The 27,581-nt window shown below is 66.5% G+C and overlaps 1 protein-coding gene across 1 annotated transcript; it reads right to left on the reverse strand.

Moving 5' to 3' along the window:
• Positions 1-361: 361 nt before the first annotated feature.
• Positions 362-27,581, reverse strand: PKP1 (plakophilin 1). The gene is made up of 14 exons (XM_054712894.1): positions 26,988-27,581; positions 19,430-19,530; positions 9,981-10,372; positions 9,020-9,164; positions 8,114-8,321; positions 6,838-7,015; positions 5,690-5,804; positions 4,344-4,499; positions 3,434-3,610; positions 3,095-3,248; positions 2,171-2,357; positions 1,653-1,737; positions 1,181-1,285; positions 362-634 (listed from the first exon to the last, which is right to left on the reverse strand). Exons 1-13 carry the CDS (start codon positions 27,187-27,189, stop codon positions 1,211-1,213), a joined length of 2,175 nt encoding a protein of 724 aa, XP_054568869.1. The 5' UTR covers positions 27,190-27,581; the 3' UTR covers positions 362-634; positions 1,181-1,210.

The raw sequence follows: 27,581 nt of genomic DNA on the forward strand, positions 1-27,581 counted from the left end.
GACCCCACACAGCCAACCAGGTGTGCCTCTCCTTGCCTGCGTCCCGGGCCCTGCCCCCGCCCAGCCCAGTCCGTGGCTCTGCAACCAGACTGCCCCATGAGACCCACGGACCTCAGCACCCAGCCCGCCTCCTTCCTGCCAAGCTGCCTCCGGGGGAGGGGGGGCGGCCCTGCCCCTGGGAGAGGCCCCCCTGCAGGACCCTGGGGGGACCCCGGGGGCAGCGCCCACAAAGCACAGGGTAAGCGACAGGAGAGCCTCCTCCCGGCCTCTGAGCCGCGTCCGGCAGCTGCCTGGCGCCTGCGGTTCAAGGCCAAGCCCATAGGCACTCACATACACACACACACACACACATGTGCACGCACACACACACACACACTTATGTTATACACATATATATATATACCATTTCTCAGCAAAAGAAGTATGGACATCGGAAAAAGCTCACTTAACTCAAGAAAAGCCCCCCCCACCCTCCCCAACCCCCCTTGCCAAGGGGAAAAAAGAATCTGAAAATCTCTCCGTCGGCCACGTTCCCAGGTTTTGCGCTCCGTGGCTTGAACGTGTCCAAATACTGCACAGGTGGCAGAACAACCCTCCGCCGGGCCGAGGCCTCCTCCACGGGGTCGTGTCGTTTCTGCAAAGGGAGGAGGTGGTGGCAGCGGGTGGGGGCCGGGGCACCCCACTGAGGGCACCCAGGTGAGGGCAGGGGCACCCCGTGAGGGCAGGGGCACCCTGGTGAGGGCACCCAGGAAAGGGCAGGGGCACCCCGTGAGGGCAGGGGCACCCTGGTGAGGGCACCCAGGAGAGGGCAGGGGCACCCCACTGAGGGCACCCAGGTGAGGGCAGGGGCACCCTGGTGAGGGCACCCCACTGAGGGCACCCGGTGAGGGCAGGGGCACCCCGTGAGGGCAGGGGCACCCAGGAGAGGGCAGGGGCACCCCACTGAGGGCACCCCGGTGAGGGCAGGGGCACCCTGGTGAGGGCACCCGGGGAGGGCAGGGACACCCCATGAGGGCACCCAGGTGAGGACAGGGTCACCCCGATGAGGGCCGGGGTACCCCATGAGGGCAGGGGCACCCCGGTGAGGATGCTCTCTGTGGGCCGGCCCCTCGCCCTGAGACTGGCCGAGGCCGCGGGGGTCCCGGGGCCCCCCTGACCCGGGGGCCGGGCTGAGCCTCACCTGCGAGCCGAGCCTGCTCGGGCAGCCCCCTCAGAACCGGGAGGTGAAGTTCCGGAGGCTGTTGGCCCCGCCTAAGGCACTCAGCATGTTCCTGTCGAAGCCTTGCTGCAGGGGGGGGGACAGCGGGCGTGGGTCCCGGCGTCTGCGCCCCTGCAGGCCTGCTCGCCCGCCTCCTCTCCTGCCCATCCGGAGGCTCTCGGGCCTCTGAGACCCCCGAACTCCCGTCTCACCCCCCCTGGACACCCCCGGCCCCCCGCCCTGCTCCGCCCACTCCCTGGGTCTCTGCAGAGGTGCCCGGACCCCCTGTCCTCACACAGGCATCACTCCACCACCCTTTGTCTCCGGGTCCACCCTCGGCCACCTCTTCCCCTCCCTGCTCACCCGCCCGGCCGGCGGGGACCTCAGAGGCCATCAGACCCAGGGCTCCGGGAGGCCCGGCCGGCGGGGGCGGGGGGGGGGGCGGGGGGCTTACCTGCCGGAGGACGCTCTGCAGCTCCTTGCTGGACCACATGTCAGTCAGCAGCAGGCGGGCGGCCTCGGCGGCCTTGGGGGAGGCGCTGTGCAGGCGGGAAGTGCATTGTGGGTGAGGCTCCGGGGGACACGGGCCCCCTCGCGCCCACCCTCACCTCCGGGTCTTGGAGACATTGGGGGGCCCACCCCGGGGAGCACCAGAGAAGAGCTGCACGGCACCCGCTGTCACTCCTCCCCACACCCCTGCCCCCTGGAGGTGCCCCAGGGTTCTCCCCGCGGCCATGACGGGGACCTGCCCTCCATTGGGGGGCCCCACCCCGGCCCTGGTCCTGGGAGGAGAGAGAATGAAGCTCCCGCCCAGCCCCTGCCTCCTGCTGGCCTGACCCCCCGAGGGCGCAGTGTCCCCGGGGGGCCCCGGCTGCCCTGGGGCCTGGCGGCTGGGCCCTGAGCTCCGAGGCTGGGGGGCTGGGGGGCTGGGGGCTGGGGGAGCTGGTGGGGCCCCCCCCCCCCCCCACACACCTGCTGCGGCACAGGTTGAGGAGGTTGTTGACGGTGCTGCCGGAGAGGAACTGCTTGGCCGTGTGCGGCTGTGAGGCCATCAGGTTCCGCACGGTGTAGCAGGCCGAGGACAGGATGTCCTCCGAGTTGCTGGTGTTGCCCGTGTGGCTGGTCAGCAGCCGGGTCACCTCGGGGAACACTTGGTTCCCTGGGAGAGAAGGGGGGCGGGGGGGGGGTCAGGGGAGGGAGGGGCTGGGGACCCGGGTGGGACCTCCCACACCTGCTGTCCATCCCAGGTGACCGGGCCCTTCCCACCTCTGAGCGTCCCCCCTGAAGGCTCACCCCGGGAGGCGGGTAGGTGACCTTCCAGTGGCCCTGGAGAGTGGGGGCTGGGGGGTGGCCTGGCTGTGGGGGGCGGCCCGGCTGTGGGGGGGGATGGCCTGGCTGTGGGGGGCGGGGGGCGGCCCGGCTGTTGGGGGGCGGCCCGGCTATGGGGGGCGCGGCCTGGCTGTGGGGGGGGGAGACCTGGCTGTGGGGAGGGGTGGCCCGGCTGTGGCGGGGGCGGCCTGGCTGTGGGGGGTGTCCTGGCTGTGGGGGCGGCGGCCTGGCTGTGGGGGGTGTCCTGGCTGTGGGGGGATGGTCTGGCTGTTGGGGGGCGGCCCGGCTGTGGCGGGGATGGCCTGGCTGTGGGGGGTGCGGCCTGGCTGTGGGGGGGGAGGCCTGGCTGTGGGGGGGATGGCCTGGCTGTGGGGGGAGGCCCGGCTGTGGGGGGTGGGGGCGGCCTGGATGTGGGGGGGCGGCCTGGATGTGGGGGGGCGGCCTGGCTGTGGGGGGTGCGGCCTGGCTGTGGGGGGGGACGGTCTGGCTGTGGGGGGGATGGCCTGGCTGTGGGGGTGGGGGGCGGCCCGGCTGTGGGGCGGGGGGGCGGCCCGGGCGGGCGCTCACCCATCGCTCGGTGCAGCGCCGGGTGGCGGGACATGTTGCTGAGCAGGGAGGCCCCGGAGCGCACCACGTCCGAGTTGCCCGACTGCAGCAGGCGCGCGATGTGCGGCAGCCCCTTCTCCTTGAGCCCGATGAGCTGGCTCATGCCGCTGGACATCTGCACAGAGGACCCCGTGAGGCCCCGGGGCTGGGGAGGAGGGGGCGGGGGCCCCACAGAGCGGCCGGGCCCTTCCCTCCCGCAGGGGACTCGGGGCCGGCCGGGGAAGCGGGGAGCAGCCTGCAGGGGGCGGAGGCCGGGTGGGGGTGGTGCAGGGGGACGGGGACGCGGTGGGGGGGCCTCACCAGCCCCTTGCTGGCCGTCAGGTTCTGCAGGGCCCCCGCGCAGGCCTCCAGGGTGGCGTCCTTCTTGCTCTTGCCCATGAGGCTCAGGTAGGTGCGGATGGCGTCCGAGTGGTACAGCCAGCTGCTGCCCTTGGGGTTGGTCTCCTCCTCGGGGAGGGGGCAGTCGTAGTTGTTGTTCTGGGGACACAGGGCAGGTCAGCAGGGCCCGGTTCCCGCCTGGGCGCCCACCCGGGGCCCCTCCCCTCACTGAGGCCACAAGAAAGAGGGAGGGAGGCCCGGCCGGCGTGGCTCAGTGGCTGAGCGTCGACCTAGGAACCAGGAGGTCGCGGTTCGATTCCTGGTCAGGGCACAGGCCCGGGTTGCGGGATCGAGTCCCAGTGGGGGGCGTGCGGGAGGCAGCCGATCCGTGATTCTCTCTAATCATGGATGTCTCTCTCTCTCTCCCCCTCTCTTCCTCTCTGAAATAAATATTTTAAAAAAATGTAAAAGCAGCGAGGGCCCTGCCGTGGTCCCCGGCGTCAGGTCTGAGGACGGAAAGCGCCCGGTCCCTCGGGCAGTGACCAGCCTCTGGCCAAACCTGGCCGCGCGGCGGCTGCTGTGGGGGCTCGAGCCACGCTGCTTCCTGCCCCAGAGAGGCAGCGTGGGGTCCCCGGGGCAGGGGGCCGGGCCGGGGCCCACAGTCCTGCCCCGTGGAGTAAACCTGCCCTCAGGGGCCGGTCCCTCCTGACTCTGGGGAACCAGGAGACCCTGAGGCATGGGGACCGGGCCGGAGAGGGGTGAGAGCCCCATCACCCCGAATCTCAGCGCGAAGGGGGACGAAGGGGAGACGGTGAGATGCGCCCTGCCCGGCTCCCGGAGGGCGGCGGGCTCCCGTGGGCAGAGAGGGCGGGAGGGGGTCCAGGCCGCTCACCATCATCTTGTCGCTCTTGTTGCTGAAGCAGCCGGTGGAGGATTTCTCCGTGTAGGTGTTGCGGGCGTTGTACTCCAGCTGGCGGTAGCGGGTGGGCACCTCGGCGTCCAGGCGGTACGAGAGGTTGTGGAGGACGCACATGCAGTTCTCCACGGACTGGGGGCGAGGGAGCGTGGGCCTGAGCCGCGCTGGGGGCCGCCCGGGCTCCCCCCCACACACACACACACAGCCAAGACCCCTCCGGGGCCCTCATCCCCTGCCTGTGTGCGCGGAGCGACCGGCTCTGCCTCTCGGAGCCTCAGTCTCCCCGGCTGTAAAATGGGGCTGAAGTCACCTGCTCCGGGCTATTGGGGAGGTTACCCGTGGGAGGTGCCTAGGAGGGGGCCCAGCGCCTAGTAGGGCAGCAGGCGGCGGCGTGTGTCTACTGCTCTGGCCCACGTGCCAGGGGTCAGAAGGGCTACGGGAGCAGTCCTGACATCTGTCGGTTCAAAAGCCACCGAGCCCAGCGGACCTAGGAACCAGGAGGTCACTGGTTTGATTCCTGGTCAGGGCACACGCCCGGGTTGTGGGCTCGATCCCCAGTGGGGGCGTGCAGGAGGCAGCCGATCCATGATTCTCTCTCAGTATTGATGTTTTTCTCTCTCTCTCCCTCTCCCTTCCTCTCTGGAATCAATTTAAAAAAATAAATATATAGATAGATAGATAGGTAGGTAGATAGATGGCTATATATATATATATATATAGGTAGGTAGGTAGGTAGGTAGATAGATAGATAGATAAATAGATAGATAGATAAATAGGTAGATAGGTAGGTAGATAGATAAATAGATAGATAGATAAATAGGTAGGTAGATAGATAGATAGATAGATAGATAGATAGATAGGTAGGTAGATCGATAGATAGGTAGGTAGATAGATAAATAGATAGGTAGATAGATAGATAGATAGATGATAGATATAGATAGATAGATAGGTAGGTAGGTAGATAGATAGATAGGTAGGTAGATCGATAGATATATAGATAAATAGATAGGTAGGTAGATAGATAAATAGATAGGTAGGTAGGTAGGTAGGTAGATAGATAGATAGGTAGGTAGATAAACAGATAGGTAGATAGATAGATAGATAGATAGATAGATAGGTAGGTAGATAGATAGATAGATAGATAGATAGATAGATAGATAGATGATAGATAGATAGATAGATGATAGATAAATAGATAGGTAGGTAGGTAGATAGATAAAAAAGCAAGATGCCCATTGGGACCAGGCTGAGCAGCCCGGCACAGGTTCTGTCCGGAGGCCCTGCTCTCCCTTCCGATGGGGTGCCCCCGGCCACGCCCTCACCTTGTCGTCGCAGCGGCTGGCGGCCACGCAGTTCTGGACGTAGGCCATGAGGGCGTCGATGAGCCCCGTGTAGTTGCGCATGGTCTGCCGGCCCGCGTCGGCCGAGCTGAGGTTCCTGAGGGACAGAGGGGGGGTGGGCAGGAGGCTTGGTCGGAGGGGCCGAGAGAGGACAGGGAAGCGGAGGGAGGAGGGGGAGGGGGAGGGAAGGAGAGGCGGCAGGGCCGGCTCTGGCTGCGCGGTCCGTCCCACCTCTCTGTCCGCCCACAGGGTCCACCAGCCGTGGGCCTGCGTGTCCGTGGCTCGTGTGACCCGGGCACCTGTGGACCAGGGGCTGGATGGAGCCCCCGCCCGCCTGCCCGCCCGTCTCTTTCTGGGGGTGCTGGGGGGTCCCTCCCCCCGAGGCTGTGCTCTGCCCGCAGCTGTGGGCTCCTTCCCAGCAGCCTTTGCCCCGGTCTTTCATCTCCATCTGGCGGCTGGCTGGGGGGCGGGGGGTGTGGGGGGAGCTGAGACCCAGAGCCCCTTGCCCACTGCACTCCAGTCTGCGAGGGCCCCCAGGGCTTGTGGGAGACAAGCCCCTCGGAGAAGGTGTGACCCCCCCTTAAGGGATCCGCTCCACCACGCCCGCCCGCCGGGCACCCACTCCCAGCTCCTAAACCTGTCGGGAAGCGAGGCCCCGCCCCCCACCGCCCCGAGGGGCTTCGCCACACCCTGGAGAGGAACTCGGGACGCTTTGGGCAAAGAAGCGCCCGCTTCATGCCAACGGTGAACGGCGGGGAGGGTTTCAGCCCCGCGGCCCGGAGGTGACTCATGAGCAGCCGGGACAGACTTTAGTCTCACGGACGGCTCTTCAAGACGGGACAAGAGACGCATTTTTCCAGGGGCCGGAGGGGGAGGAGGGAGAGCCCGCTGGCACGTGCAGATCCAGGCGTTGCCGCTCTTCGATGCCTGCCTATGTGGGCCGGGTCCCTCGGAGAAGGCGAGGGGAGCGGGGAGGCGGCCGAGCCTCGGAGCTGGGGGGGGGGGGGGGTACGGCTGTGTCCTGGCCCGGTGAGTTTCGGCTGCGTTGGGGCTGCTTGGGAGACGGGGACGGGGTGGGGGGACGGGACGGGGAGAAAGGCGTGCGGCGGGCGGACGCCCTCTGCTCGCACCTCAGGCAGCCGGTGGCGTTGAAGAACACCTCGGGGTCCACCATCTCCCGGGACAGGTTGCTGTTGCCGTCGCCCCAGCCGGAGAAGGGGATGATGACGCGGTCGGCCAGGACCGGCAGGGCGTCGGAGATCAGCGCCTCCTTCAGCTCGTCCGTGGAGGACAGGTTCCAGAGCAGCCCTGGGGGTGGGGACCGTGGCCCGTCACATGCCGGCTCGGCGGGGCCGGGGGGGGGGGGTCCCCCCGCCACCCCTCAGCCTGCTGTGGACTGCCCCAGGCCTGGTCGACCAAATCTCCGGCCCCATCGTTTCCCGAGCTTTCTGTGTAGCTCAAAATGAACGCACAGGGACGGTGACCCCAAACCATGGATCGGGCCGGCCGGCGTGGCTCCGTGGTTGAGCGTCAACCTAGGAACCAGGAGGCCGAGGTTCCGTGGCCCGTCGGGGCGCTCGCCCGAGTTGCTGACTCCATCCCCAGGAGGGGGCGCGCAGGAGGCAGCCGGTCGATGGTTCTCTCATCATCGATGTTTCTCTCTCTGGCTCCCTCTCCCTTGCTCTCAGAAATCAGCAACAATGTTTAAAACAAGAAAAACCACGGAGGGGTGGTTTCCAGGAGGCATTGTAACGTTCAGAGTCTCCTACTGGGCTCTGTTATCTTTTTTTTTTAAATTTTTATTTGATTTCAGAGAGGACGGGAGAGAGCTAGAGAGACAGAAACATCCATGAGGAGAGAGAATCGTGGATCGGCTGCCTCCTGCACGTCCCCCACGGTGGGGGGGGGGGGGGAGGATCGAGCCCACAACCTGGGCATGTGCCCTTGGCCGGAATCGAACCTGGGACCCTTGAGTCTGCAGGCCAACGCTCTATCCACTGAGCCACACCAGCTAGGACAGGGCTCTGCTTTCTATCCAGGAGTACCCCTCCCTGTCACACAATCCCCGTCCGATCGAGGCTGCGTAGTGACCGTGTTTCTGGGCCCGGCCCTCAGTGTTCAGCGCTTTTTTTTTGGAACATGGCAGGGGGGGGAGAGGGGGGAGATGCTGGAGACCCACTAGCCCCTGTCCCCTTCGCCCAGAAACCCCCAGGCCTGCTGGAGGTGGGTGCCGCCTGGACACCGACCTTGCGCCCCTTGCCCATGCCTAATGCCCAGGGTCACCACCTGGCCACAGCTGGCGCCTCGGGTGCCCAGGGTAGCCGCCTGCCCCCGTGCGCGCGGCCCCCCCGAGGGATGACCCGTCCGGCAGCCCTGCCCCCCGACCCCTGTGGCCGGGCTCCCTACCGGTCAGCTGTTTCTGGATCTCCGTGCTCCGGGTGGTCCTCAGGAGGCTGACGGCCTCGCGGATGCCGCCCTGCCTCCGGGTCTCCAGCTTGTTGGCGACGCTCCGGAACACCAGGTTCCGCAGGGCCCCGGCCGCGGCCTGCTGCACGTTCTGGTTGGGGCTGCGGAGGAGGTCCACCAGCTTGCTGATGCCGCTCAGCTGATAGACCTGGGGGACAGGGCGCCGCGGCGGCGCCGGTCAGGGAGGTGGCTCGGACCACGGGCCCTACCTTCCTCCTTCCCTTCAGAAACCGCCGCGCCAGCCCCCATCCAGGAGCCGGGCCGCCCGAGGGGAATGGGCCAGACCCGGAGCCAAGATGGGGACTCAGCCCGGCCGGCGTGGCTCCGTGGCTCCTAGGAACCAGGAGGCACGTGCCCCGGTTGCGGGCTTGATCCTTAGCAACCTCCTGTGCAGGAGGCAGCCGATCCATGATTCTCTCTCATTGTGGGTGTTTCTATCTCTATCTCTCCCTCTCTCTTTTCCTCTCTGAAGTCAATTAAAAAAAAAAATAAATATATATATATATATATATATATATATATATATATATATATATATATAAAAGATGGGGACTCAGACCCTGACTCCCCTCCCTCCTAGTAGACACACTCAGGGGAGCAGCCCTCCTGCCTGAGCCCCATTTCCTCCTCTGGAGTTTGGTGGTGAAGACCCGATGAGAAACGTCTGCTCAACAGAAGGTCAAGTTGCCCAAGCTCTGATCTTGGGCAATGCCAAGCACCCTGCTTGCCCCAGGCAGCTGGGCAGGGTGGGAGGGAGCCGACGGGAAGTGCCCCCACCCATCTGTCAATGCAGGCGCAGGCCGATGCCGCCCAGGCCAGCGGCGGGGGCGGTGTGCAGCCAGGTACCTGCTGCTTGGCCGACTCGTCCTGGAAGCAGGTGTGCTGGATGTAGTAGGCCCCGATGGCCTGGTACTTCTCGTCCTGGGAGCACAGGTACTGCACGGCCTTGGGGATGGTCAGCCCGCTGCACTCGATGTCCTCACTGCAGATCCTGCGAGGCATGGCCGTGGGGCTGGGTTACGGGGGCCCTGGGGCAGGGGTTGCAGCATCATCTTTGCACACCCAACCGGGCACAGCCTCACCTGCCCTCCGGAGAGCCAGAGCAAGGCCCGCCTGGGGACACGGCCCGCCTGGGGACAAGGCCCGCCTGGGGACACGGCCCACCTGCGGACACGGCCCGCCTGGGGACACCTCTGTGCATCAGAGGAGGGAGGGACAAGGCTCACCCTGGAGGAGGCTCCATAAACTGAGCATCGCTCTTAGGCCACGGGATGTCCTCCATCCTGTCCCTCCCTGGCCCCGCCCCTCCCCAGCGCAGACCACGCCCCACCAAGGCCCCGCTCATCACCCAGACACCACTCTCACCAGCTCAGACCACGCCCCTCCCAGCCCAGGCCCCGCCCCCAGCCCAGGCCCTGCCCTATCCCCGCCCCTCTCTGACACAGGCCCCGCCCCCAGCCAAGGCTCTACTCCATCCCCATCCAGCTTTTCTCTGGCACAGGCCCCGCCCCCAGCCCAGGCCCTGCCCTATCCCCACCCTTCCCTGACATAAACCCCGCCCCCTCTCTGACACAGGCCCCGCCCCCAGCCCAGGACCTGCCCTATCCCCGCCCCTCTCGGACACAGGCCCCGCCCCTAGCCCAGGCCCTGCCCTATCCCCGCCCTCTCTCGGACACAGGCCCCGCCCCCAGCCCAGGACCTGCCCTATCCCCGCCCCTCTCGGACACAGGCCCCGCCCCTAGCCCAGGCCCTGCCCTATCCCCGCCCTCTCTCTGACACAGGCCCCGCCCCTTCCCACAGCACTCACTTGGAGCTGGCCCGCGAGTGGCCGAAGGACATGTCCTTGTTGCAGGAGATGGGCGGGACGTAGACCGGGTCCTGCTTGGAGGCGCAGGAGGGCGGGCGCACCGGGCACTTCTTGGCGGGCTTCTGGCCGCTGCAGGTGCTGTAGAAGCTGTAGCGGCTCTGGGCGGCCTTGTGGCCCTTGGCGCCCAGCGTGCCCTTGCGCAGGGTGCCCCGCGGGTCGCAGTAGAGGTCGGGCTCGCTGCGGCTGGCCTTGATCTTCTGCAGGAAGCAGATGTCGCTGCCCGCGCCCGTGTGGCAGGCGCCCCTGGGGTAGTGGCGGCCCCAGTTCTCCATCTGGCTGTAGGAGCTGAAGCGCCGGTTGTCGGCCTCCCGCTTGAGGGTCCCATTGTAGATCTGGCCCGAGAGAGACAGAGAGAGAGAGAGAGAGAGAGAGAGAGAGAGAGAGAGAGGAGAGGACGGCTCAGCGGAGGGTCCCCTGGCCCCGCAGCGATGCTCACGGGACCCCAGAAGGTTTGGGGGCCCGGAACCTTTACCCAGCGTCTGACACATTATTTCCCAAACTCGGGGCTGTGGCCCATGACGGACGATGAAATCGGTTTGGCAGACTGTCACCATCCTTTTAAAGAATAGACTAGAGTCCGGCTGGGGTGGCTCAGTGGTCGACCTAAGAACCAGGAGGTCGGGGTTCGATTCCCGGTCAGGGCGCATGCCTGGGTTGTGGGCTCCATCCCCAGTGGGGGGCGTGCAGGAGGCAGCTGATCCATGATTCTCTCTCATCATGGATGTTTCTTTCTCTCTCTCCCTCTCCCTTCCTCTCTGAGATCAACAACAACAAAAAAAAATATATATATTTTAAAAGTGTGTGTGTGTGAGAGAGTGCATGTACTGTGTGTGAATGTGTGTGACTATGTGTGTATATGTATGCATGTGTGTGTGTGTGAATGTGTGTGACTGTGTGAGTGTGAGTGTGTATATATGTGTATGTGTGTGTGGGGGGGGAGGTCAGACAACTGGGTAATTCCGTTCCACACCAGATGTGGCCACCCAGGCCCGGGCGGGGAGGGGTCCCTGTCCCTCCCTCTCTGCAGGGAGAGCCTCAGAGCAGGAAGCCGGGGTGGGTGGAAGGCACACTGGGTGTAAGGACCGTGTCCCAGGCTGCCCACGGGTCCGGCGCCTCCCCCACTGCCCAGGTCTCAGCCCAGGAGCCTGAGGGCTGTGCCCGGAGCCCACGGTGCCCCCGCCACCTGGGCCTTGGCCATGGCGCTCGCCAACGCCGCCCGCACACCCAGCTGTGCGCCCGGGCAGGGGCGGGCTTCTCCCCACACGGGGTCACACCCGCCTGCCCTCGGGGAGCTGGCGTGTGGGTGTTGGGAGGGAAGTGAGCAGGAACGGGCGGGGGGCAGGGGAGGGGGCAGTGTGTGGGGAGCGCCCGGACGGACGGACGGACGGACAGACTGCACACCTTGCAGACAACACGCCAACGAGGCAGCTAGGCCCCGCCCCCTCGCCCCCGCTCTCCCAGGCAGAGCCGGTGCCTCCCAGCCCCGCGGCCTCAGGTGGAAGGGGGACAGGAGTGCCTTGTTCTCCCGACAGGACACGCCCGTCGTCATCTGTCACCTGACGCGGAGCCAGGCGCTCATCCTGGGGCAGACCCAGCGCCCCCCCAGACACCCCCCCGCTGGAGGGAGCCCCACGGGCTCTGGGGCTCTGCTCTCCTGGCTGGGCAGGAGCAGGGGAGGCCTGGCCCATGGGGAGGGGTGCTGGTGGGTCCCGCAGGGGGCGGGGGGGGGGGACACCCCTGTGGACTGCACTTCCCAGCTCCCATCAGCCTCATTCCTGCAGCCTCGCCCGTTCTGGGAACCCCACCCCAGCGCCGTGTGCCTGGGGCAGGTGGGCGGTATTGTCTGGGGTGGCCCGGCCCTCCCTGCACAGACGGCCTGTGTCCCAGCTACAGCCTGAATGTTCTCCTTTCTCTCTCTCTCTCTCTTTTTTAAATATTTTATTGATTTTTTTACAGAGAGGAAGGGAGAGGGATAGAGAGTTAGAAACATCCATCAGCTGCCTCCTGCATGCCCCCTACTGGGGATGTGCCCGCAACCAAGGTACATGCCCTTGTCCGGAATCAAACCCGGGACCCTTCAGTCCGCAGGCCGACGCTCTATCCACTGAGCCACACCGGTTAGGGCCCTTTCTCTCTCTCTCTTTTTTTTTTTTAATATAATTTTATTGATTTCAGAGAGGAAGGGGGAGAGAGGGAGAGATAGAGAGAAACATCCATCAGCTGCCTCCTGCCCGCCCCCTACTGGGCATCGAGCCCACAACCCGGGAATCGAACCATGACCTCCTGGCTCATAGGTCGACCCTCCACCAGGGAGCCACGCCAGCCGGGCCGGCTCCCCTTTTTCTATCGGGGTCACATGGCGGTGGCACCAGGGGCTCCAGGCACATCCCTGGGGCTCCCTGGGCTGAGTGAGACATGGGCAGCGGAGGAGGGGGGGCGGGGGGCTCTGGAGCCGGGCCTTCTGGGCCGACCTCCGCCTATGCCCCTGGCCCGGTGGGCAGCCTCGGGCACGTCCCTGACACCCAGGAGCCTCCGTTTCCTCATCTGTGAAGCGGGCGAAACAATAGCTGTGCCCAGGGAACCTGGTGAGCAAACCTCCGTGTCCCACATCCGTGTCCCGCTGACGCTCACCATGGGGACAGGCCGGCCGCCCCCAGGACCCGGCTGAAGGTTTGACAGCCAAAGCCCCCCCCCGTCCCCCCGCCGAGAGGGGCCGCCAGGTGGGCACAAAAGGGGGGTGAAGCCCGAAGCCAGGGCAGCCCGGGCCGGGGTTCCGCCCTGGGGGCCTCCCCCATGGCCACAGAGAAGGCCTCCGAGTTTCATAAAAGCAGAGGCAGTGGCCCCGCCAGCTGGCACCTTGAGGAATGGCGTGGGCGCGGCTGGCATCCCGGGAGGACAATTCCCCTCTGTGCGGGGACCTGAGCCTGGCAGCCCCCGGGCCCCGAAAGCCAGGAGTTGCCTCTCAGTCACGGTGACGCACAGGGGTGCCCCCTCCATTCCAACCGGCGGGACGCCCGGGCGGCGGTGTGTGTGCACAGCTGGCCCAGCAGATGGGAGAGCTGGCTCCCAGGCACACCCCCCCCCCCCCGCCCCCCCCCCCCCCCCACACACAGATAGCGATCTGCTGCCTGAATACACCCCCCTGGTCTGGGTCTCTCCAGCCTCCCTGGGAACCTCCAGCCGCCGCTGGGGTGATCACAGAGCATTCCAAAGGCGCGAAGAACCTGACTTCCTGGGGGCGGGGTCGACCCCTCAATCCCAGAGAGGACGGGGCTGGACAGCAGAGGGCGCCCGGGAGGCGTACCTCCACCTGGGAGACCATGGGGCTCTTGGGGAGGCGACACCCCGCCTGTCCCTGAGGGGGGCCCCAGGGTCTCGCCCGCCCCCTTTACTGCTAATGATGGGGCGCTGGGGCTCACCCCGCTTCTGCCCTCCTCCCGCCCTTACCCCCACTGGGCGCTCCCCAGCCGGGCGTCTCTCTTCCTTTTCCTTCTTTCTTTCTTTTTTAAAAACTATATAATGTCATGGATGTCAGAGAGGAAGGGAGAGGGAGAGGGAGACAGGAACATCCGTGATGACAGAGGAACATGGATCGGCCGCCTCCTGCACGCCCCACCCTGGGGATCGAGCCCGCAACCCGGGCCTGTGCCCTGATGGGGAATCGAACCCGGGACCTCCTGGTTCCTAGGTCGCTGCTCAGCCACGGAGCCACGCCGGCCGGGCTTCCGTTCCCTCCTGAGTCAGGGGGTTCCCAGAGGCCACCCCCCTGTTTTGTAGGCGAGGGGACAGTTCTACGCGGTGACCAGGCCGAGGCCAAGCAGGGCTCCTGTCAGCCGGGGCCTCGCAGGGCTGAGCGCAGCCCCCCTGCCCTCCCGTCTGAGCCCCCCACTCAGCACCCGAGGCATCGGACGGGACAGGGACCGCCGTGCGGGAAGGAAGGGGTGGCTTCTCCTGTCCCCCCGTCTGAGGACTCTCTGACGCCTCCATTCCACTCCCGCGCCCAGGCTGAGCCCGGCTCACGGGTTCTCCACGGCCCAGATCCCGGGCCTCCCACCGCCCCGCCCTGTCCGCAGGCCTGGCGCCTGCCGGGAGGTGCCGGCCTTGACCTCCCTCACACAGAGCGGCATTAGCCCTGGTCCGCCCGGGAGCCCGCCGTGTCTCTGCCTCGGACCCGACACACGCCGGGCCCCGCCCCTCCCTTCAGCCCACGGCCCGGGCAGCCCCGTGGCACCAGCCCGTCCAGGCGTCCCCGCTTCTTCTTGGACGAACCCCCATCCTGCCATCCTCTCCACGCCTTCCTTCCTTCCTTCCTTCCTTCCTTCCTTCCTTCCTTCCTTCCTTCCTTCCTTCCTCCCTCCCTCCCTTCCTTCCTTCCTTCCTTCCTCCCTTCCTTCCTTCCTTCCTTCCTTCCTTCCTTCCTTTCTTCGTCTTTCTATCTTTCTTTCCCAGGAAATTTTCCCACTGAATGTAGAGAGCGAGGGAGAGAGAGGGAAAGAGAGAGAAACATCGATGGGAGGGGACCTGTCCTGGGTGCAGACTCGGCTGCGGGTTGGCACGGGGTGCCCTGGGCCACTGTGGGCACCAGGGTGCCTCAGGCCGCTCTGTGAGCTGCTGGGGGGCGGGGTGTTCTCCCTGGGGGCGAGCCAGGTGATGGGGGGCCCAGCATGGGGCCAGCTGCGGGGGTCCATGAGCCTCCCGTGCCCTTGGCCGGGCGGCAGCAGCTGGGTGGCCGTGGCTGACCACACCGAAGCTGCCCGGGTCCCAGGGAGCCAGGGACGTGCTGGGCCGGCCGGTGATGAGGCCGCGTGAAACCAGCCGGGTGAGGCCGGCCGAACCGGCTCTCCGGGGCGCGCCCTGCTCCTCCCTGCCGGCACGCCCAGCAGACACCGGGCGGGCATCTCCTTCACCCTCCCCGTGGGAGCCCTGCACACAGGGCCACTCCGTGCCCCTCAGGCCCGGGGAGGGCTCTCGGGAGAGGGGGCCTGGCCTGGGGGCACCCGGGGACGGGGACCCTCCTGGGATTGGGGTCAGGGCTGGGCCGTCACCGATGGCGGGGGGGCCTTGCAGGTGGCGGGGGGCATGGGCCCTTTGTCAGCGAGGGCTGCGGGGAGGGGGCACTCGAGGCCCAGGGCTGGGGGTGGGGGTGGGGGGCAGGGACCTGCTTGCTCAGCAGAGGGAGGCAGCGTGGGAGCCCCGGCCTGAGTCACCCAAGGTGGGACTTGGGCGTTGGGGGGTGGGGTGAGGGGTGGGGTGGGGTCCCTGCCTCCTCCTGAGCACCGCTCCCCTGTGGCCAGGAGCAGGGTGGGGCCTGGCGCTGGGCTGGGGCGGAGCAAGGCTCGGGGGGGCGGGGGGGCATCTGGTCCCACCACCATTTATTTTCTGTTTTTTCATGTGTTCATCCTCACCCCGGGATAGTTTAGGGGGCGTGGGAGAGAGAGAGGGAGAGACAGAGAGAAGCGTCGACGTGAGAGAAACACCTCGATGGGTTTTTGCCTCCTGCACGCGCCCCGACCAGGGCCCGGGCCGGGGAGGAACCCGCCACCGAGGTCCGGGCCCTTGACGACCGGAATCGAACCCGGGAGGGACCCTTCGGCCCGCAGGCCGACGCTCTATCCACTGAGCCGCCCCGGCCAGGGCTATGGTCTCTGACGGGCTGTGGGACGTCAGGGCTGCAGGGAGCCGGTCTGAGCTGGTGATACGCCTGAGGCCAGGGGTCACCTGGGCAGGGTCGGGGAACCCCGTGCCCAGGCCTCCCCCACCCCTCAGCCTGGGGGAGGGACCTCAGGCCTCTGAGACAGATGGGAGCCCCTCCACTGAGCCCGGCCCTGGGCAGCAGGCGCTTCCCCCCTCCCCCCCCCCCCCGCCGCCCCGGAGTCCCACCACGGCCTGGGCAGGAGCTTACGGAGGGCTGGGGGGCTCCTCCCTGGGGGACACCCCAGACCAGCAGTTCTCAACCTGTGGGTCGCGACCCCTTTGGGGGTCGAACGACCCTTTCCCAGGGGTCGCCTAAGACCATCGGAAAACACAGATGTTTACATGACGATTCATTCACAGGAGCAACATTGCCGTTATGAAGTAGCCACGAAAATAACGTTATGGTTGGGGGCCACCACGACATGAGGAACGGCATTAAAGGGCCGCGGCCCGCCGAAACCGGTGTGGCTCAGTGGATAGAGCGTCGGCCTGCGGACTGAAGGGTCCCGGGTTCGATTCCGGTCAAGGGCATGGACCTTGGTTGCGGGCACATCCCCAGTAGGGGGCGTGCAGGAGGCAGCTGATGGATGTTTCTCTCCCATCGATGTTTCTAACTCTCGATCCCTCTCCCTTCCTCTCTGTAAAAAAATCAATAAAATATATTAAAAATAAATAAATAAATAAAGGGCCGCGGCCTTAGGAAGGTTGAGGACCGCTGCCCCAGACAGAGGCGCCGCCGCAGTTTAAATGCAGGGAGTGTCTGGGGCTCAGCCGGGGGTCGGCGAGAACAGGCTGGGGGCCGCTGTGCCTTCTGGGTGGGGGTGGGGGTGGGGGTGGGGTGGGTGCGGGGCCTGGGCGCCGCCCGTCCCCGCCAGCTCCCCGCTCCTTGCTCCCGGGCACATCCTGTCCCTCGGCAAGCCGGATGCTGTCTCTTCTTGTTGGGGGAGCGCCTGGGGCCCTCCTGGGACCCTCCTATCTCCCGGGAGCTGGGTGGCAGTGAGTCACGGGCTGGCACACACACCCATCCTTCCCTCGCTCGCTCTGGGAGCGGGAGCCAGGCCTGCGGGGGGGGGGTGGGGCGGGGGGGGGGGAGAAGGGAGCCTGTGGCCCCTCACTTCCCCCCTCTGGGCCCTGGGAGCCGGCAGGGGCCCGGCAGGCATGGCCCGAGGAACCACTGGCACATCCGGAAAGGGCATTGCGAGCTGAGGGGGGGTGAGCCGGGGAGGAGGACAGCCTGGGCGTGCGTGCATGTGTGTGGGTGTGTGTGTGTGCGTGTGCGTGTGCTAAGTCAGGTAGCTGCTGGATGGGCCCACATTTGCTCTCTGCAAAGAGAAAGGAATGGAGGCCTGCCCCCCCCCCTCTCTCTCGTATTAAGGGGTGTGGGGGGGGTCACAGGCCCCTGTGCCTGTCCTATCTCAGCCGGGAAGTCCCCAGGCAGGGGACCCGCTGGGCCCCAACCTCGGTTACCTTTCCCCCTGCTCTCCTTCTCCCTGTTCCCCCCCCCCCCTCCCTTGCCCAACCCTCACTCATCTGCCTGCGGGCCTGGCTCCAATGTGCATTATTCCGTTTCCTCCTCCTCGGCCCTCCCTCCGCCAAAGCCCCGTGTGCACGCAGCTCCGTGCCGTTCCCAGAGCCTCCGCGGAGCTGAGAGGAGACAGGACGTGCCCCGGCAGGTGCCCTGGCGTGAGTCACGTCTGAGGCCCTGCCAAGGAAGGAGGGGCAGGAGGGTGGGCCTTGGGGTGCGGGAAAGAGAAGGGGCTTTCCCTGCCGGTCAGAAAACCGGGGTGGAGGAGGGGTGCGGCTGGGAGCCGGCGCGTTGGAGTCCAGGCTCACGGGGGGCCCAGGGGCGATGCTGACGGCGCCTGGTTCCCAAGTTTCACGCTTGTAACCCAGCCGGTGACACGCAGGGCTGATGCAACAATGCATCCACCTGCGAGTGACACATTCGCGCCCAGGTGGCCCCGCCCCCGTTTCCCAGACGAGGGGACGGGCACCCAGAGGTGGTGGGAGGTTTATCTGGAGTCCCGGAGCAGGGCCGCGCCTCCCGGTGCCATCTGCATCGTCAGCATCAGCGAGATGGTTCATCTCGCCCGCCGGCCCGCGGGTCCCACCCAGCGCCCCGCCCTCCTGGCTCTCACCGACCCCGCCTGCGGGGAGTGAGGCGCTGGCTCCCCAAAGTCTGGCTGGCCGCCACTCTCTGTCAGAATCCCTGGGTCCACATCGGGGCCTGACCCGTCGCCCCCTGAGGGGTCTGTCACCTGGACTCAGGTTGCACCGAGCGTGTCCACTGACATTAAGAATCAGAAAAAGGCCCTGACCGGTGTGGCTCAGTGGATAGAGCGTCGGCCTGCGGACTGGAAGGTCCCGGGTTCGATTCCGGTCAAGGGCATGTGCCTTGGTTGCGGGCACATCCCCAGTGAGGGGTGTGCAGGAGGCAGCTGATGGATGTTTCTCTCTCATCGATGTTTCTAACTCTCTCTCCCTCTCCCTTCCTCTCTGTAAAAAAAATCAATAAAATATATATATATTTTTTAAATAAAAGGAATCAGGAAAAAAAAAAAAAAAAACCAGCGAGGGAACTAGATTTTCAGCAGATCCTGGTTAGTGTTGCCTTTAGTCCCTCACCAATAACGCACAAAAACAAACAGACACCAAACACCAGGCCTCCTAAATAAGCCCCAACAAGAGCCTGAGGAGGAAGGAATCGCGCTGACAGCACGAGGACAGCTGGCTCATAAACCACCCACCCTCGGTCTCCCCGGCCCAGGACCCCGGCAACGCGGGGGCGGGGGGGCCTCCCTGAGCAATGAGCCCCTGGAAGACGGCGCCCCAGCCCCCCCACGGGAAGCAGCCTCCACTCCCGCCCGCACGATGCTTCGAGGGCCTGGACAAAAAGAGTTTTCCGAGAACCGTCCAGACTTGTTGAAACCGACAAAATCAAGGGGAGCCAGAGATTTGGGGGGGGGGGGGGCTGGGAGACGTCCTGGGGGTCACAGAGAAAGACGGCAATGGGCTGGGAGGAAGGGGTCGGTCTAAAAGCATCTCTACCCGCGTCCACGGAGCAACCACAAAACCTGACGTCTCACTCCAACCGCGAACGGACCTCAGAGAGCGCGCGTCCGCCCCGGGACCCCATCCGACCCCATCCGACCCAGCCACGGGGACTGTGACCCTTTGTGGGTGCTTCTAAAGAACTGTTCTCCTCGGAGACATTCAGAAATATCCCATCAGCCCACACGAGAGGGGGACGAAGGGCCGCCCACGGTCCTGGCTGGTGTGGCTCAGTGGTTAGAGCGCCGGCCCAGGTACCGAAGGGTCTCGGGTTCGGTTCCCGGCCAAGGGCAATGTGCCTGGGTTGCAGGTTCGATCCCCAGCCCTGGTTGGGGGTCTGTCCATGGGTCTCTCTCACATGGACGTTTCTCTCTCTCCCTCCTTCCCTTCCCCTCTATCTAAAAAAAACACCCCAAAACGATGGAGAAATATCCTTGGGTGAGAATTTAAAAAAAGAAAAAAAAGGTATTTTCTTGATGCTTTTGGAGAATGGCTCTCACTGGAGACACTCAGAAATGTCCCATCAGCCCACTCAGAGTTGGGGGGGTCCCACCGCTCAGCGTCCGTGCGGTTCCCTGCACCCTAGACCCCGCACCCCCCTGCAGACACTCGGGCACCTCCCCCCGAGCGGCACGGCTCCTTACCGGGTAGCCCCACGAGCCGCTGCCCGCCTGCAGCTTGGTGTAGTAGCTGCTCCGATTGGTTCCGTAGTTGTAATTGTCAGCCAGGCCGTCGTACATGGAACCTGCGGGGAAGGCAGGGGTTAGGGCCGTGGGACCGGCCAGCCCCCTCACCCACCCGCCTTGCCGGGCATCGCCGGGATCCGGGGGGCGCCAGGTCTGAGCCTCGGCGGAGAGGCGGGGACCAGACCGGCCTGGGCTGTCTCCCCCCTCCCCCTCCTCCCCCGCCAGGGCCGCAGCAGACAGCAGCTGGGACAGGGAGTCTCGGGCGACCCCCTCCCGGGGCCCCTGGGGACACCTACAGGCCAGGAGCCGGCCCGGGGGGCCCTGGAGCAGCGCCGTCCCGTTCCAGGGGATCACGACCCCGCGCCCCACGAAGATGAGCCTGCGGCTCGGGGAGGACCCGCAGGAGAGGGACATGCCGGGGCCGGAGCTCAAGGTCAGGGCCGCAGGGCAGCCTCGCAGGTTGGAGTCCACCTGCGGGCCGGACGCTGGCTCCGCCCTCGGCCGGCCCCACGGGGGACCTCCCGCCCCTTCCTGCATCTCTGGCTGGAGAAGGGGGGTGGCCGTCCGCCTCCACGGCCCCGTGAGGATTAATTACTGTTTTCCGAGCCCCGAGCCCCACAATGACAGGCTTCTCTGGTGACGGGGTGGTTGGGGTTATTAGCAGCAAATGGCTTTGGGGTTGGGGTTCCCGGGTGGGGGGGGTCCCCTTCTCTCCTCTCCCCTTCACCAGATGGCGGGGCGGGGGTGGGGGGCTAAAGGACAGACCCTACGGACCTTGAGACAAGGTCACAGCGCCAGGCCGGGACCTAGCTCCCACGCCTTGTCTGCCGTTTCTCCTCGGCCTTGACCCTCGGCCTTGACCCTTGGCCTTGACCCTGGGCCTCACCAGTTCAGAGCCAAGTTCAAGGCGTCCTCCCCGCAGGAGGCCTGTCCTGACCGACCCACGGCCACCTCGGCCTCCTCTGCCTCCGTCTGTGCCCAAAAGCCGCTTCCCGCCCGGAGTCCCGCTCCCAACACTGTCCCCAGGTGCGAGGGGCGCCTGGGACCCCGACATCCAGAGCAAGGACGGGCCCACGGCTAGCTCAGTGCCGGTCTCAGGGGGCCTCTGAGAGCCTCCTAGGGGGGTGAGCGCCCCGTCTTCCTCAGGGGTCGGCCGGGCGGCAGCCTCGGAGGCTCTGTCTGGGGGGAGGGGTTTGCTGGAGGCTCACCTGGTACCTGAGCCCCAACCCCACCTGCCACCCCCACTCAGACTCCCAAGCCCTTTGGGGGGGGGGGGTTGCACCATGAGCAGGAGGGGCAGCCTTAGAAGGTGGCAGGTGGCCCGGCCGGCGTGGCTCAATGGTTGAGCGTTGACCTATGAACCGGGAGGTCAGGGTTCGATTCCCGGTCAGGGCACGTGCCCGGGTTGTGGGCTCCATCCCCAGTGTGGGGTGTGCAGGAGGCAGCCGATCCGTGATCCTCTCTCATCATGGATGTTTCCCTCTCTCTCTCCCTCTCCCTTCCTCTCTGAGATCAATAAACAAAAAATTTAAAAAAAAAAAAAGGTGTCACATGTCCCGGTATGGTGCCACCTCCTCTGTGCAATGCCACCTGCCCCCGGCGTCCCCCCCCCCTCAGAGGCCAGGGCACTGACCCCTGACCCCGTCCCCCGATCACAGATGATCCCCTGGCCATCCGTGTCGCGGGCTGTGGCCCCGGGAGCCGGGAGGCCTCCACGTGGGTTGGGCTCCGGCCTCTGGGCCTCAGCTTCCTCCTCCGTAAACAGGGGCTGACCTCTGTGCACCCCAAGGCCCGCACGGCTCCGGGGCCCGCGGTTGGGGAGTGAGGACAGTGACACGTGCCCACTGGCCTCCAGGGACGCCGGCTCCTCCTCTCCAGGGTCGGGGTTCAGCACACGGAAGAGGTGCCCTCACCTACGCGACCCACAGCCTCCTGGCCGCCCGCCTCGGGCTCCTGGGCCCGTCCCTGATGCCACAGGCTCATCCTGGGGGCCCCGCCTCCCTCCGAGCTCCTTGCTGAGTGCGGGTGGCTCCGTGCCCCCCTTTCTCCAGAATCTGCCCTCCCCCCCCAAAAGGAGGCCTCTGTCAGGAGGGGCCTGGGAGGGGCCGCGGCCAGGAGCACGCCCGTTCTATCGCCCGTGCCATCGCCTCCCTCCCTCCATCCGGCACCTGCCTCCCTCCTAAGGCTTGGCAGCCCGATGCGCTTGGCTGTGGCCCACACGCAGCGAGTTCTCACCAAAGGGCAGGCGTGGGTCAGCCAGCGGCTCTCGGGTGGAAACGCTGGGTGGTGACAGACAGTCCCGGGGCCCCAGGAGGCCTCCCGCGGGGAGCCAGGCTCCCACGGCCTCCGCCCCGTCTCCAGACGGACCTGTCCGCGGTGAGGTCACCCTCCCCCCCCCTCCGCCATCCGAGGAGCATCCCTCCCTCGCCGCAGCGCCTGCCCGCCTCCCTCTCATGTTCTTCTCCTGCGGCTGGCGGGCATTCTCTGCCGTGGAGGCGGGGGTGCGAGTGGGGGGCGGACAAGGCCACCCCTGGAATGCCAGTCCCCCTGTCCAGGAGGGACAGGGGTGGGCATGGAACGCTCACTTCCAGCTGGGCCAAGGCCTAGGGCCTCTGAGTTTGGGGGTCCGACCGGCCGGCGTGGCTCAGCGGTGGAGTGACGACCTAGGAACCAGGAGGTCAGGGTTCGATCCCCGGTCAGGGCACCGGGTTGTGGGCTCCATCCCCAGTAGGGGGCGTGCAGGAGGCCGCCGATCCGTGATGCTCTCTCATCACTGATGTTTCTCTCTCTCTCTCCCTCTCCCTTCCTCTCTCTGAAATCAATAAAAATTTATAAAAGAAATGAATTTGGGCGTAGACCCCCGACTCCCACCGTAAGATGCTTGGCTCGGCTTCCTGGTGGGAACGGGGCCGCCATCTCACCTCGCAGTGAGCCTTGGGGTCAGAGGGCGCAGGCGGGAGGGAAGCTCTGTTTGCGTGAGAGCTGCTCCCACAACGGAAAGCGACTTGTCCCCTTCCTGAGCCTGAGGGGTGGGGGTGGGGGTGGGGGGACGTGGGGGGTCTGGTTGGTACGTATTAGCCTCAAAGTCAAGTTCAACAGCCAGGACCTGGAGCTTCTCCAGGAGACGAAGGGGGCCAGGTGTGACCGCTCTCACCTCTCCGCCTGGTCCCCCCCTTCTCCGGAGCTCACCTCCATGAAGCCCTCCTTGATTACCTCCCCCCGATCCCCTCACCCGGGGCCGACTGTCCACCCTGTATGGGGGCACGGTGAGGGTGGTGCCCCTGCCCAGCGAGGCTCAGCCAGGCCCCCTGCTGGCTGGTCAGGTGAACCAGGAAGAGAGAGAGAGAGCCGCTGAGCACAGCTCTAGAGCCGAGGTCGCCTCCTTTTTTTAAAATATATATTTTATTGATTTTTTACAGAGAGGAAGGGGAGAGGGATAGAGAGCTAGAAACATCCATGAGAGAGAAACATCGATCAGCTGCCTCCTGCACGCCCCCTACTGGGGATGTGCCTGCAACCAAGGTCCATGCCCTTGACCGGAATCGAACCCGGGACCCTTCAGTCCGCAGGCCGACGCTCTATCCACTGAGCCACACCGGTCAGGGCGAGGTCGCCTCCTTGAGGGGGGTCCCTGGTCCAGGGGTGTGGTCAGGGAATCTCCCCACCTTCCAGGTGACCATCCCATCCCCCTGTCCCTCCAGATGGGCGGACACGCCCCTGGCAAAGGGTGGCGCTCCTTGGGGAGCCTGGCTGCCCCCCCCCGCCCGCCGGTGCACCGTCCAGGTGACCTCTGCCCCCCCCTCCGCCCCCCAACCTCAGGTCCAACATCAGTGCCTCGGGGGGGCGGGGCCTTCCTAGAGCATCAGCTGCTCTGCCCACGCCCTGCACCTGGTCCCAGCCAATCGGAAGCCGGCGCCTGGGGAGGCCCCGCCCCTCTGCATCCGGGGAGCTGCCAAGCTTTCGCACCTGCAGAAGCTGCCTTGTTAGGGCGCGTGGCTTCTTCCTCCCGTGGGGACAGGCGGGCCTGGGCCGAGGTGACTCACCCTGCACCCCCGAGCTCCCCAGGGCGGCACACCCACCCCACCTGCGCCGTCTCTCTCCTCCCGGGCCCAGCGCTCTCCCCGCGGCGAACACCGCCCTCCCGGAGGGGACCCCGCCCGGCGCTGGGCCCTGCACACCCCGCAGCAGGGTCACTGCCCGCTGCCCCGCGGCTCCACGGCTCCTTGGAGCGTGGCTCCTGTACATGCCGTGCATGCGTGTGCATGTGCATGTGTATACATGTGTGTGTGCATGGTGTGGGCATACGTGTGTGTGCATGTGCGCGATGTACCCCACAGATAATGCCACACGAGGCCCTCACACACCTTCTGGGTGCCGTGCCCCCGCCCAGGAGCGGCTCCCGGGTTGCACAGTTAGGACGACTGCTGGTGGGGAGTCACAGATTTGTGGGCGCGGAGAGAATTTTGTGTGTGTGTGTGTGTGTGTGCACGCGTGCGTGCATGTGTGTGTGTTTATACGTGTGTGCGCGTGTGTGTTTGTGTTTTTAAAAAGTTCTCCGCCAGTGAGCCGAGCCAGGGAAGCGGCGTTCGCCGTGAAACCCCCTGGAATGCCCGCGTTGCGGCATGCGTTCTGACAGGCCGGCGGAAATTCTGGTTCCAACTCCACGTCGAGCCAAGCTTCGTGGTAAAGAAGCCAAAATTGGTTCATTTGAAGTTTAATTGGCGGTTCGCTGCCGAACAAGCTCAGAACTGCCCCATTCCCAGCCGCGGTCCCCAAAACACGGCCCCACACGGACGCCTGTGCACGGTCTGGGGTCCGGGAAGGGCCTCCCCTGTGCCGGGGGGAGTGGGGGGCCCAGCCCGAGCCTGCCCCCAGGAGGCCTCACATCCCTGTGCCCTGTGATGGACAGGGAGACGGGCACCCCCAGAAAGCTGCGCCCACCCCCTTCTGCCCAGGGAGAGGGACAGGTCTGGCCACTGGAGGTGGGAGAAGGGAGGCCCGGGGCGAAGTCCCAGCTGTCCCAGCGGCAGGAAGCATGCCTGGCGAATGGCGCCACGGGGTTAGGGCTCCCCCACCTCACCGGGCAGCAGCGGGGCTTGGGGTCGGGCCAGAGGGTGAAGCTTCAAAAGCCACAAAGAACCCCCGTGTGGACAAGTGTCTCCGTGACCCCCAACCGGCCCCTGGTCAGCACCCCCGCAGGTCGGGGCTCCGGCCGAGATCCAAGTGGGCAGCCACATCCCCTGTCCCCCACCCTCTGTGCACAGAGACCCCCAGAAACAGGGGCCAGTTCCGGGGAAGAGCCCCCCAAGGCAGGCAGGCTCCGAGCAGCCTCCTCCCGGGGGTCTCCAGGCCCCAGACCCCCCTCCCCCTGCGGCTCGGGGGTGAGTGTCTGGGAGGCCCTGACGGACAGGCCCTCGGACCCAGGCTCCTTCCACGGGGCTCCCCTCCTGGGACAAGGCAGAGAGAACCGTGGGTTCTCCTAGATGCTCCCCGGGTGCCAGGAGTCGGGGGCCGGCCTTCCCCGGGCCCCGAATTCTTCACTCGGAGGTCCCTGATGGGCCCCAGGGGCCGGAGAATCCGTGGGTGACACGGAATCAGGGTCCCAGTCTGTCCAGCGGGACCAGGGACATGTCCTGGGGGGAGGGTGACCCTTCACAGCCGCCAGGCCCCCCTCCCAGGCCCCAGAGCGGGAGCCCAGGATGTAAACGGGTTCGAGGGAGAGGGAGAGGGAGAGCAGTGAGTGGCCGTGATGAGCAGGGGAGGCCGGGGCGGAGCCGCCGAGGAGGACAGGGAGCTGATGAAACAAAGCCGCCCAACCAGACCCACCAGCTCGGGTGACCTCACCGCCTCTCCCAGCCCCGATGCCGATGCCAATGCCGATGCCGCCGGGGCCTGGCCCCTGGCCCCTGTGGGAACCCGGCCGCAGGCGGAGGCACGGGACACACCCGCAGGGGCAGGCCCGGCAGCCCCGTGTATGGAGAGGCCCCCAGGAGCCACCAGGGTCAGCCCTCGCCTGGCCGAAGGCCCCTGGGGGTGATGGCGGTGTCCCCGTCCGTGGGCAGAAGAAGAGGGTTGGGGCCCCAGGGCTGCTCTGAGGGTTTCCTGGGGCGGCGAGCCCAGAGCTGAGGCCCAAGGGGAAGGGGACAGGTGAGCCTGGCGCAGGGAGGGGCCGGGCCGGAGCAGACTGGCCGCCGCAGCTGTGACTGGACCGGGGCCAGACATGGGCCTCTGTTACCCCAAACCTTCTAGCGAGCAGCCGGCGAGGCGCCCCGTAAAGGAGGAGACAAAGGCTTTGGAGGCCGCGTGACCTTGAGCGGAGGTCGGCGGAGGTCGCAGGAGCGGACCCAGGGGCCCAGCCCAGGGCTGAGGGTCTGGGGTCCTGGGGGGGAGGGGGGGAGTCCCCCCAGGCCCGCCCCTGTTCACCAGCACCCTGTCTCCCACGAGGCCTGGACCCCATCCTCACATCCTGGCCCACTGTCCGGTTTGCCGTCCTTAGTCTTTGTTAGCCTTGGACCAAAGTTTCACTAAAGAGACCAAAGGCTCACCAACTGGTGTGGGATTCTTTGTCTGAGAGCATTTGGCCTGGAGTTTCTCCCCCAGCGGGTCCGATACTGTGTCTCCCCCCTTGAGTTTCGGGGGTCCCTATCCGCTCCCCCTCACCCAGTCTGGGCACTTTGGGGGTGGGGGTGGGGCTGCCTGGTCAGACAAGCACCCAGATCGAGCAGACAAGCGCCCCCATGGGGGCCCAGGGGGACCCCCAATGGCCAACCTCGGTCCCTACTCTTCACCGAGACACTGTTCGCAGCCGAGCGGAGGGCAGTAGGGAGAATCATGGGAAACGGGGATTCCCCTAGGCTCCCAGGGGAAGAGGGCGTCCCCAGACTCGCTTCCGGCCCCCAGATCTGCCTGGGGGGGCCCCCAGGGAGCGCAGTGGGGGGGGGGGCGCAACAAGAGCCTGTCCCCGCCCCGCAGCGCCTCTCTGTCCCCCGTTGGGTTCTGGCGGCACCCTCGCTCCCTGGAATCCAGGCGCTGCCCCGCCTGGACCGGATCCCACCCGCCTGGGCGCTGGCTGCCCGCGTTCCTGCGCCGCCCGGGAAGGACGGGGCGGTGAGGGCGAACCCAGCGGCCGCAGCCCCTAGCGGAGCCGAGGCAGGAAAGGAGCAGGGTTGGGAGGGTGGGGATGGGGGAGAAGAGAGCCGTCGGGGGGGGCCCGGCAGGAGGGAGAGCGGCGAACGCGTGGAGAGGGCTCCTGGTCGCGTCCCCTGAGCCACCTTGGCGCTCCTGGGCGCGCGTTGCATCCTGGAGTCCCCCCGCCGGTGGGGGCCGCTGCTACCCCCCTCCCCTTCCCCGCCCCGTCGTAGGGACAAGCGGGGGGCTCTGGGTTTGCACCCGGCTTAGCTCCGGCCTCAACCACACTCCCTGGTCCCCGCTGCAACCCCCGGGGCCGTGCGCGCCACCGCGGCCTCCGCCAGGGGCGCACGCACTCCCTCCCCCCCGCGCGCGCACGAGCCTGTACCTCGGTTGGAGTGGGTCAGCGTGGACGACTGCGAGGACTTGGACTTCTGCCGCCGGACCGTCATCATCACCTGCTCCTGCACGCGCTGCTTGCCCGACGTGCCCGTCTGCATCTTCTGGTCCGAGGGCAGCGCCAGCGTCGAGTTGTCCTGGTTCGGGAAGCACTCGTAGGCCAGCGCGGTCTTGAGCGGCGAGTGGTTCATGGTGGCGGCGGCGGCGGCGCGCGGCCGGGCGCGGGCGGGAGGCGCGAGGTGCGGGCGGGAGGCGCGGGGCGGCGGCGGGCTCTTGGCGCTCAGCGGCTCCCTGTGGCCATAGACTTCGTGGTGCGTGTGTCTGCGCGCGCGGCTCCTCCGACTGCTCGTGGCGCCTCCGCCCCGGCGGGTGCTCCTCCAGGCTCTGGCCGGGCCCGCCCTCCGTCAGACTGGATATACCGCCCCTGCCTGCACCACCCACTCCGCCCGCCGCGCCGTGCGCCGTCGGGGCCGCGCTCCTGGGGGGCAGGGCGCTCCTGAGTGTGGGACGGTGCGCCTCGTCCTCGCTCCCCCTCCCTCCCCCGCGCGCAGGTGAGGTCCCGGGAGCCGCCCCTCGGCCCGGC

This window comes from Eptesicus fuscus, chromosome 24 (assembly GCF_027574615.1).
Source record: "Eptesicus fuscus isolate TK198812 chromosome 24, DD_ASM_mEF_20220401, whole genome shotgun sequence".
NCBI classification, from domain to species: domain Eukaryota; kingdom Metazoa; phylum Chordata; class Mammalia; order Chiroptera; family Vespertilionidae; genus Eptesicus; species Eptesicus fuscus.